This window comes from Phyllostomus discolor, chromosome 10, assembly GCF_004126475.2.
Source record: "Phyllostomus discolor isolate MPI-MPIP mPhyDis1 chromosome 10, mPhyDis1.pri.v3, whole genome shotgun sequence".
Classification (NCBI taxonomy): domain Eukaryota; kingdom Metazoa; phylum Chordata; class Mammalia; order Chiroptera; family Phyllostomidae; genus Phyllostomus; species Phyllostomus discolor.
In genome coordinates this window covers 28,123,697-28,134,925 of record NC_040912.2, presented here as the reverse complement: position 1 = coordinate 28,134,925, position 11,229 = coordinate 28,123,697, and the positions used below count along the sequence as shown (strand labels likewise).

The window sequence follows — 11,229 nt, the reverse complement described above, 5'->3', positions numbered from 1 at the left end:
ATGGGTCTCCTTGGATTAGTGTGTGATCACATGTGATGATGAGTGTGGAGTGCCTGGCACTCGGTAATCAATAAGCCAGCATTTCAGAGAACATCCCCAGCCACGTCAGCATGGAGCCATGCACTCCTTGAAGGACAGAATCCAGTTTTCCTCGTCTTTGTGCTCTGTTGCTTTATAGAGTGCCTCGCACAGATACTAAACATTCAAAAACATTTGCTGAAAAACGAAGACAGGATGTGACCAGGAATGGCAGAGATTGCTTGTGGTTAGTGTTGTTACGATGTCACAAATCTTGGCCATCACAGCACGAGTGGCACCCTGGTCAACTGTGTGCATTTGTCTCTGGGTCGCTGCAGGTGCCTGATCACCTTCTGAAGACTGTGGCGAGAAGTGTGAGGGTTTTTCAATTATTTTGTATTCTTTGTTTTTTTTTGCCTTCTATTGCTCTGTCCTCTACTTAGGGATACATAATATATTCATCACAGTTGCATAAAAGTGATATTCAAATGAATACTCATGACCTTTTTTATTTTTTTAAACTTTATTTTAGGAATTTGTGTCCTAAGAGATTCTTCATTTCTTGGTGTTGCCATTTTCTTAGTTTCCAGTTGGGAACACAAAAAGACAAATACAATCATTGGAGATTACCGAGAGTTTTCTCCAAACTCAGTTTATTTGAAGGTTTTTTCCAGCAGCAAGTATAGCAAAAGGAAGGGAGTCAGTAATATTCCAGTAACTGTGTGTGATGTCAGAGGGGCGCGAGATTTATCAGGACGATCACTTAGTAAGTTATGTAATGTCTAACCACTGGGGCGTACACCTGAAACTAGTATAATAATGTACGTCAGCTGTTACTGAAGATAAAAAAATGATAAAACAAATAAATAAATAAAAAATATTTCTGTCACCACCACCATCCCCATCCCCATCACCATGAATACTGACATTAAATCTTGTTCAGATGAATTTTCCCAAGACTTTGCCTTGGTGTTCATCTCCCACTTCATGGGTTCACAAACAGTTCTTGCTTCAAAAAGAGAAAGTGCCAGGATAAGCAGTACTGCATTCAGTATGCAAATGTAAGCTTTATAGAAAGAGGGCTGTGCTGGAGATGAAATTAATTGTGACAGTTCAGGACAGTTTTACAGAAAGAGAGGATTAACGTGTTAGGCCTTCAGTAGCTGTCTTCCCTGATGCAAATAATGTGAGGCAAAATGAAATCTCTGTGTGCCCGGGCTCCGTGGGGGGATGTCCGCCGGGCCCACAGGGATGTGACAGCCTGCTTTCCTTTCTCAGTGTGGGCGTGGACTGACCCGTTACCATCTCAGTTGGAAGCCACGATCATGGTTCTTTTCATTTCTTATTTGTTTATCTCTTGTTTATTTCAGAAAATGTGTTGCTTATTCTGAAGTTGCTATGATTCATCAGACCAGAATGGATGATAACATTGTATTTCTTTGAATATTGGCATATATGTAAAGGAGGGAGATTTTATATAGAGTGAGACCAGATCCAACTTAACTGGTTTCTTTGATTCTTTGCCCTAGGCTAAGTAAGAGAACCTGTTATGCCCCCCAAAGCTCGATTTTCTTTGGAATGATTTTTGCAATGATAGTACAGAATAGTTATTTTTATATATTCACGTTTTTTTTCTTTCTGTCTAAGGAAACCAACATGTCTGACAAAAGTGACTTAAAAGCTGAGCTGGAGCGCAAAAAACAGCGTTTAGCACAGATACGGGAAGAGAAGAAACGGAAGGAAGAGGAGAGGAAAAAGAAAGAGGTAAATATCGAGTGCTGGGCGTTTGTGGCGTTGGGAAAGGAAAATCACTTGATTCTGGGGGGCCAGTTACATTGATAAAGAGAACTCTCTAAAGAATCCTTTTATAATACTGGATATGCAGTGTACAAATAGCCTACATCTTGTAGAAAAACCAGGTGCTGAAGATATTTTTAATAGTTTTCCAAGAAGGAAACTTTGTATACCATAACATGCTTGTGTGTACAGAAACCAGAGCTGTTTCCTTACTTAAGAGTTTTTCTTTAAGGAAAAAATGGAATGTATGTTGATGCCTCACAATGTAAGTAAGTGTTGTTTCATACCGTAAGGCTTGGGAGACCATGGTAACATATTATAACAATTATTTGCCGGCCAAGTAAAGCATGATTGCAGTTGCATATTAGCCTTTGGCATCTTGCATCTCTCCATTCCATTCCACTGTGATTGATGCCACCGTTTATTTGTCCTTGACTCCCCGCGTCCTGTTTCTCCTTTGGAGATCTTGGCTGTGACATACGCAGTCTCTGAGCGAAGTGGAGGTGAGAATTGACAAGGAATGGCTATTCATTTACATGCAAAGCCAAAAAAAGCATTAAGTGATTATGCTTCCTTTCCTTCAAATGTCAACACTTAGTGTAGTTTTAAAGCACCTGTTATCCGTTGCTAATAACCGGTTTCCTTTGAAACTGACATTGTAATATCCAACTTGAATTTCACAGAATTACCACAAAATGCTGTGTGATATGGGAAATCTGGTTCCGAATTATGTTGTCTGCTTCATCCTTGTTATTTTAGGTTGATTGAAACAGGCCACCCTTTCTGTCTCTACAGCAAGCAGGCTTGCCTGCTGGAGATTTGGCTTGTCACACGGCCCTGGAGCCCCGGGAGGCTGGGGGCTGCAGGTGGTGGGAGTGTGGAGCACCTGCATCGTAGGCGCTCCTGGGCGTCTACTGAGTTCTGGAGTGAAAGTCGCATATTCTCGGTTTCCTCATTTCTTTTTTTTATTTAAAGATTTTATTTATTTATTTTCAGAGTGGGAAGGGAGGGAGATAGAGAGAGAGAAACATCAATGTGCGGTTGCTGGGGGTCATGGCCTGCAACCCAGGCATGTACCCTGGCTGGGAATCGAACCTGGGACACTTTGGTTCCCAGCCTGCGCTCAATCCACTGAGCTACGCCAGCCAGGGCGGTTTCCTCATTTCTAAACAGGGAGGGTGGGTTAAGTCCGTGATACCCTGACCCTGTGCCATGGAATCCCCTTGTAATACAAACTCATAGTCTCCCATCTCGAAATTTTTAATTTGAAAGATCCAAATAGGACCAGATTTGGGGATTCGCTGGACTACGTTGCCTTTAAAGTCCGCCCTGGCTGTAAATCCTGTCCCTCCACAACTCATTCCCCGCCAAAAGCACTTTTCTCCATTCAGTCGAAGTGCCTTTGGTGGGCGGTGAAGCCTTGGTTTGTCTGAGCAGCCGTGCTAGAAGACGGAAGACAGTGCGCTTCGTGGTTATACACACGTGCTTCTCGGTGGAGCAGGGCGGGGGAGCCTGGCCCTGCCCTTCACAGCATGGCCTTGACCGGGTATGGGACCTCTCTGAAGCTGCCTCCCTCTGTAAAACGGAGAAAAGAGTGGTGCCTTTCTCGCGCGTTCTGTGGCGACCCAGGAGATAGATCCGGCAGAGCAGTGAAAGGAGGAACAGGTGCTCTGCTCTCAGCTGTCATTCTAAGTAGCTGCCCTGTGTCTCCAGTCTCAGGAAGCCCCCCACTCCCTCCAGCCAGTGTCCAAAGCAGAATTCTGGGTCATTCTTCCACCACCCTGTCCCCACCTTACAGTGAGCATCCTGTCCCAGACAGGCACAACACTCCTTCTGTTCTGCTTCTCTCTGTTGTCCTCCACTTGGCCATTAACTACATGTCTCTCAGTTCTCATCGCAAATGTCACTTCCTCCAGAAAGCCTTCCCTGGTGCCTTTCTGCATCCAGGACTAAGTCCTGCACGCGACCCTCGACCTCATCAAACCGTTGAGCGCAGAGCACCAGATTTGCCCCCTCACTTGTCTTTCTCTTCTGATAACGGGAAAGCTTAACATCCAGGGCAGATTCGGCCACTGCAGTAGGCCCTCCATTAAGGATTGTGCAGGGGTGGGGCAAAAGCAGGCTTACAGTTGTTAGTATGTGAAACAGTTTATTCTTTTATTGCCATTTATGAATGATTGTGTTATTTATTTGTCTTATGATGGTATGAGTGAATGTATGAGTACAGGAACTAGTCAGGGCAGACCTGAGTGCTGGCTGCTGGCATCCTTTCCATGCAGCTGGGGTTATTTCCTGCGAATTTCCTGGGAAGCTTGTGATTCTGAGTCTATGAGGTGCTCCAGTTAGCTGCTCACCCTCGTTAACTCCTGAAGATTTTCTAGTTTTCATATTGTCTATAGGGAGTTAGAAGTAGCCTTAAGCTTATAGGTTTGATTTTAGCTTTATTTAGGGTTATACTGTAAATAAAACAAATACAGAATAAGAGGGAAACAAAATGATCATCTATACTAAACTGAGTACCTATTTCTGCCATGACTGAAAAGTAGTGTGAATCAGGACCACCCAGGCTGACTGTCTCCACAGAACCCAGAAAATTGTGTACGTGTGTAAAATTACTGCTCTCTGATGCTTTGGATGTCAACTGCTTTCTTGGTTGAGGTATTATGGATGAAACCTGATTTTAAAATAAATATCGTGGCCACCATTGAGACACAGACCCAATTTCATGAAAAACTGGCTTGAGTGCAATGAGGTGTGCTTAATGGGGCCACCCTGAAGTTGCGTCCTGTCCTTGGCCTTCTGCCGAATGGCTGCAAGGTAGGATGGACAGAGGTTTCCTGGCCTGCGCTCACTTCGTTCCTCTGACAACCACGGAGCTGTCTGCGGAGATGTGACTTGATAAGTCTCAGCTGACAATTTTTCTTTGTTTGATTATTCTCTCTGGGCCTCAGTTGTAATTACCTTTCACGAAAAGAAATACCATTTGCTGGGGAAGACAACTTTGTGTATTTTTTTTTTGTAATTTAAGATTTTATTATTTATTTATTTTCAGAGAGAGGGGAAGGAAGAGAGAGGGAGAGGAACATCAATGTGTGGTTGCCTCTTCCATGCTGCCCACTGGGGGGATATGGGGACCTGGCCCACAACCCAGCCATGTGCCCTGACTGGGAATTGAACCAGAGACCCTTTGGTTTGCAGGCTAGCACTCAGTCCACTGAGCCACACTAGCCAGGGCCAACTTTGCATATTTTTAATTACTAGTACTGCAAAACCACTTTTTATTGAGTCATTAAAATATATTAGATTTCTTTAGTATGTACATAAAAACAATTAAAGTTTCATGATTAAGGTACTTGGTGTAACTGTCTTGGATGAATAACATTTTGTTTAGTTTAAGGTGCTAATTGGTAACAGATAGGAACTGCCTTTATTTTCAGTAATCCCAAGTAACCTAATTTTATGTTTTCCATGGTCAGTTTGAATGCTGATAACTTCCCTAAGCTTCTGTTACATCTAGATGGACATTTGTCCTTATTAATAAATGTCATTATATTCTCTGTTTCTTTAGGAATTAAAAAAGGTGGAAGGCAGGGACTGAGTGGTAGAGGCACCCTGTACTGTGGGAGTGACATTCCGAGGGTGGAGTTCAGGTGTACTTTTCTTGCACAATGTGTGGTTACGCATGTCGACATGTGATTTACCCTCTAGTATGTTTCTTGAATGCTTAGTGATTAACATTAGAATAAATTAAAAAAAAACAGATTCTGTGTCTTTCTGCATAGGACTAATGTGACAGAAAGTTATAGGTAACATGCCCTAAGTTTATTCAAAGGGAAAAGGTTAGGTAGATCTTTTTTTCTGTTCACTCTATGTAAGCTGCATTGGATCTTCTTAGTTTTATTCCTGCTGGCATTGTGCTGTCCTTCAATTAGTTTTTGTTGAAAGAATGAAGGAAGGTTAAAGTTTTTTTTTAATCTTAGAATATATAAATGGCTTTGGTACAAGCAGAGGGTCACTGGAGGTCTAGATGACTCACAAGAGTGGTGTTGTGAAGGGCTTTCTGAATGGACCACAGTTGGTGGACATTGGCTTGAATGATGTATCCTAAGATTCTATAGCTATAGAATAACATTTCCCAAAGGCAGAGATATTCATTCATTCATTCAAGATATTTTTTATTGAGCATCCACTATGTGTCAGGCCCTGATCTAGATGGTGAACAAAATAAACATGTATCTTCTCTCAATGAAGCTAGTGGTCCACCTCACTGTAAAACCTGTTATACAATTCCACGTTGGCTTCGAAAGGTGAATTTTGCTCATCTTTGTGTTTTTCATTTGTATTTCATAGCTGCTATGGTAATTCCCTTTTCTTTCACCTCCCCTGTTTTCCTCCCATCCTTCTTTTAACTTTGTGCTATGTGAATGTTGCTATAGATCCTCACTCTGCAAGGTCCTTTCTCATGTTAGTTCTGCGCACACATTTTGGAACTTGTTTCAGTAGTTTAACTGTTAAAACCAGAACCGATAGAGATTTCACTGTCATTTCAGAATTCTGAGCCGTGTGAGACTGCCTAAAATCCTCTCGTACTCTCATTAGCCCTCACCGAGCCCCAGAGTGGCACTTTCCCCCCAGTGACAGATAGACTTCAACAGTATGAGTGCATCTGAAGCCCCAGGCAAAGAGGAACAGAAGTGCTGAGCTCAGCACTCTTGCAAAGATGCCCTTTGCTTATAATCACCGTGTCGGTTCTCGTCTGGGAGTAAGTCAAAAGTGCGTGAACTGTCCCTTCTTTGGATGCCAGGATGTAAATTTCGCTCCCCTGCTTTGCAAAGCCCTTTGTGCTCCTGGAGGAGGTGATGTTCCTGTTAGGGTGCCCGCCTTGCCCCGGGGGAGGAAGGTGTGCCTGATAACTGGATGACTGGTTTTTGACGAGCTTTATGACGGCTTCACTTCTCTAAACTCACAGAGCTTTGTGGCCAGGTAGCTGCACATCGAGCAGGACATTATGTTTCAGACGTGGGGCAAATGCCTTGTGTTAGGAAGGAACTGTGTTATGGAAAAGAAAACAAGACCTGAATGTTTAGTTCCCCCAGACTCCCACCACTGACCCCTTAACCTGTGTTCTGACTCGTCATTGTCCTGTAAAGCCCAAACTGGGCGTTAGGGTCTGAGTGTCAGAGGCTCACACAAGATGTGAATTTTAGACAGAATTTGGGAAAGGAAGTCCTCCTAAGTGACTTTGTGTTCTGTATTTTTCTACACAATCATTTTCTCTTTTGAGTTACTATGTATAATGGAAGCCTATGAAAGTCAGAAGTAAGAAGTAACACAATATACAGTAATATTATTTACATGCCTTAAAAACATTTTAGCCTAGTTTATTTTATTTCATTTTTTCTGTTTTATTTTAAACCATGATAAACTTAGATTGCTGCTGCAAATAGCGTATTTTACAGGGACAGCTTTTCATAGCTGATTTTACTTTTTAGCGAGATCTCAGTAATTCCTTGTTTGCATAGTCTTAAACATAGGGGGTGAATGTGAGTATTACAAATACACAGTCATTAAGAACTGATAGTATGTTTTCCCAGAAGGTCAAGGAGGTCTAAAAAAAAAACAGACAGAATTTAAAAAAAATTAATTTGCCTTGATGGTTTCTTCCAAAACCGGTGAAAGAAACTTGTATCACCACGTGACAGGGACAGGAAAAAAGCCTTCAACTAAAAGAGAAAGCGCTGGGTTAGCAATTATTAAATGGCGCAGTTACAGCCTTTTTCCATCCTTGGTACACATGATTATATCTATTTAGGGCTTTTGCCTGGTCTTCGCTGCCATGCACTTGCCATTTTCAGCTTCAGCCAGGAAAAGCACACGTGTAATTCCGTTATTAACTCCGCTTGCTGGGTTCTGATTTGCAAAGGCTGATCTGCAGCAGAAGAAGGAGCCCGCGCAGGACGACTCGGACCTAGACCGCAAGCGCCGGGAGACGGAGGCTTTGCTGCAGAGCATCGGCATATCCCCGGAGCCCCCTCTAGGTACTTAACCGTGCTCTGTGGTGCTGTTTCCTTAAATTTGACTTGCATGGGATATACCATGTCCAGCATTTACTATTCTTTTACGCCTGTTTTATTTTTACTTTTTAAGAAATCCCGTGGCTTATGGTTCAGGCGCATTTATTTTTGGAATTGAGGGGGCTGGAAGGAGACGGGAGCAGCGGTTGCAGAGCTGTTAGCAGTTTGCTGCATATTCACTGACTGTGTGGTCAACTGTGTCCACTCTGTTACTATTAGATTGTGTTGTAGCTCTTACATGAGCCGCCACATGGTAAATATAAGAAGTCTTGGAATTTCTTTATTAAATATTTCATTTCCATTGCTGGATTCCGACCTCTCTCTGCCAACCTAAATATGGTGAACCTGGTTATAAATTTCATAACCACCATGGCCATAGTTATGCCATGATGGAAATAAAATGTTCAGTGGGGAATTTGAAGGAAAACTTAAAATGGTGACAGATTAGCAGCTAATTAACAAGTTTAAATTTATTCGACTCTATTGTATATCTTGGTTTTATGGCTAATTGGCATTTTCACTATAATACCTCTCCTCCAACTCATTCATTCCTAGTTAATTGTTCATGATCTCATTTTATCACTTGAGTTTGGATACCGAACAATTTGCTTTATTTGTACAGAAGGTAATCTGTACATATTCTGTTTATTCTGTCACTTAACTATATATTTCTCATGTGATAAATTATTTTATTTTTCTTTATTCATTTGCTTTCCTTACATTTCAGAGTAATCTTAGGGTGTCTGTAAAACTATGTAATACCCAATATAGTTAAAAAAACCCTTTTGAACCCTTTTGAAACTTTAATAATTCATTAAAATAAATACAATATTAGGTCTTTTTAAAAAATGAATTTGTTGCCTTTTAAGTCTATTATTAGCCTTTATATTGACATAAGTTTTTACTGATTTCTATAGATACTTAAACTAAGAACAAAAATTATCCCATGTACAATAAAATAACAATATTTATATCAACATAAATAATAAGAAGAGCAATATATAATAAGCCCACAGATTAACTATTGGTGAATATAACTTAACATGTACAAACTAAACTAGAACACCATGAATAGCATTTTATGCTCAACCTCCACTTGTGGTAAAATCATGTCTAACAATGATTATAAGAAAGCCCAATAAGATGTTGAGTATTTTGTTCAGCTCCTTATGGTGTGGAAGATGTAACCTGTGGGATATTCACCTGATGGAACTTCTTAGAGGAGGTTGACAAACCTTTTTGTACCTAATTGACATGTGATATAAATCAGACACTTTGTAATCAATTATATTCCCCCCTCAAAATAGCTTTGGACATTCTGTTGCAATGTGAAGGAACACTGGTTAAGTCCAATAGTAGTACGTCCTATTCTTCCCTCCTCTACATAAAGCCAGCAATTAAACTTCAAGAACAAAACAGTTAAGTATCCCTAACCCATGACCAAATTCTGAACTATCCTTGCATCCCTCCCAGCCGGCCTTGGCACGGGTGGACCCCATTTTGAGTTTTCATCCATCTCTCTGACTTACCCTCTGACTCACTGCAGAGGATAATCAGTGAATTAAATGTGAGACCACATGAAAATTCCTAGTTTCTTGACAGATCTGCCATTGTGTTATAGGATTTGGACAAAATAGTTAAGCCTTTTACTCTATTAAATAAATAAAAGGAAATTGCACATGATTGAAACCAAATGGGAATCTACACTCGTGTCTTGAAGTTTCTGCCCATCTGGCCGCTCTGGCGAGTGTCACCCGGAGAGCCCACTGAGCTCGTCTGGCCTGGAGCCGTCCTGGCTGCTTGGTGCAGCTTCTCTCTGAAGGACATTTGGCTCATATCTGAAGGGTAGAAAAAATACATTTGCATTTTCTTCAGCTTTTTTCTTTTATTATCCTTGCACTCAGATTTTTAGCTTGCACTGACCTTGACCTCTGAACTTGTTTCTGCTCTCTTCAGGATGGCAGGTTACTCTGTGCACCTGGCAGTTGCAAAGGAACACGCGTTCCAAACACAGTAAACAGTGCAACGGGATGAAACTATTAATTAAATGCAAAAATAAAGCATCCTGGCATTTTTCTTTGTTTCGAAAGAGACTTTTAAATTACTAGGCTCAGAATCTACCCTTTCTCTTGTCACTTAGTCTCCCTTAGCAAATGCAGTTTAAAATCCACGGACAAGGGATTTCCCTCCAAATGCACACGTGCAACAGATTTTTTCCTGACCCTTCTTGACCATTTAAATAATCCAGAATCACTTACTTCATAACCTTGAAAAGTTTTATAGACACTCCATTTTATTTTTAATAGGTCACATCTATACTAACAAAATAAAGTGGAGAATTAGAATAATCTGGATAGTTCATACTAGAGAGATCTTTGACTGGAATTATCTTGATAACTATTTTGATTCTCCATTTTAGTTTGTTAAGGTGGACATGGCCTTAGAATCCCTAAGTTAATTCTGTCTAAATTCATTTCAAATTTTAATTTCCAAAATATAAAAAATTCACTTGACTTTCTTCCTTTTCTTTTCTTTCCTTTTTTTTTTCTTCTGTCTCCCATCTCAATCTCTCCTGGACACACAATCACTTTCATTTGGGCCCATCTGTTTTGGTTTGTCTGACACTGCTCTTCCCCAGTGCAGCCGCTGCATTTTTTAACATGGGATACCTGTTATTTTCATTATTTAGTCCCAACCCCTATGTCTCCCTCCTCGAAATCAGTGAGCACTCCCAGTGAAGCTGGAAGCCAAGACTCAGGCGACCTGGGACCATTGACAAGGTAAGAATTGTGCCGTTACAAAGGCCATGGTTGAATGTCAATAGTACAAAAAAAAAAGACCTAAAAACTATACTGCTTCATTGTACACCATTAATAAGCATGCATCTGCATGTATACTCTGTCATTTTACCTTTAACTTTATGGCAGCTAGCTATTTTGGTGGTACAGCAATGATTTTGAACACTAGAAATTATAAACTTATATATAATCCTTCCTTGAGTGGGCTAATTAACACTTTGTTTAACAAATACAAATATTCCATCAGCTTGGGTCTAAAAGAAACCAGGAAAGGACCAAGGACAAATGGAACATATATCGGGTTCTTATTTCCCCACTTTGGTGTTGGTTTCCATGAGAACCCTTCTGAATAGCATACTGAGACATCCTCACTCTGAAATTAACTTTTCAAGCATCTTTTTGTTTTCTTACTAAAATTGACTAATTTGAGAACTCAGTCACTGAAGTGTTTCTATTATTACTAATGGTACTAGTAATAACATCATTAAGGTTGACTGCTTTGTTTTGTGAGTCAGCTGCCAAATTTTCATTACCCTGTGGCT

At 40.8% G+C, this 11,229-nt stretch overlaps 1 protein-coding gene across 1 annotated transcript in view; it reads left to right on the top strand.

Moving 5' to 3' along the window:
- Window positions 1–1,126: 1,126 nt before the first annotated feature.
- DYNC1I1 (dynein cytoplasmic 1 intermediate chain 1) overlaps window positions 1,127–11,229 on the top strand; it is a 254,347-nt gene continuing 244,244 nt past the window's right edge. Inside the window, 4 exon segments of the mRNA XM_036010591.1 lie at window positions 1,127–1,346; window positions 1,666–1,782; window positions 7,739–7,853; window positions 10,579–10,669. Coding sequence (XP_035866484.1) covers window positions 1,215–1,346; window positions 1,666–1,782; window positions 7,739–7,853; window positions 10,579–10,669 — 455 coding nt within the window. The 5' untranslated portion in view covers window positions 1,127–1,214.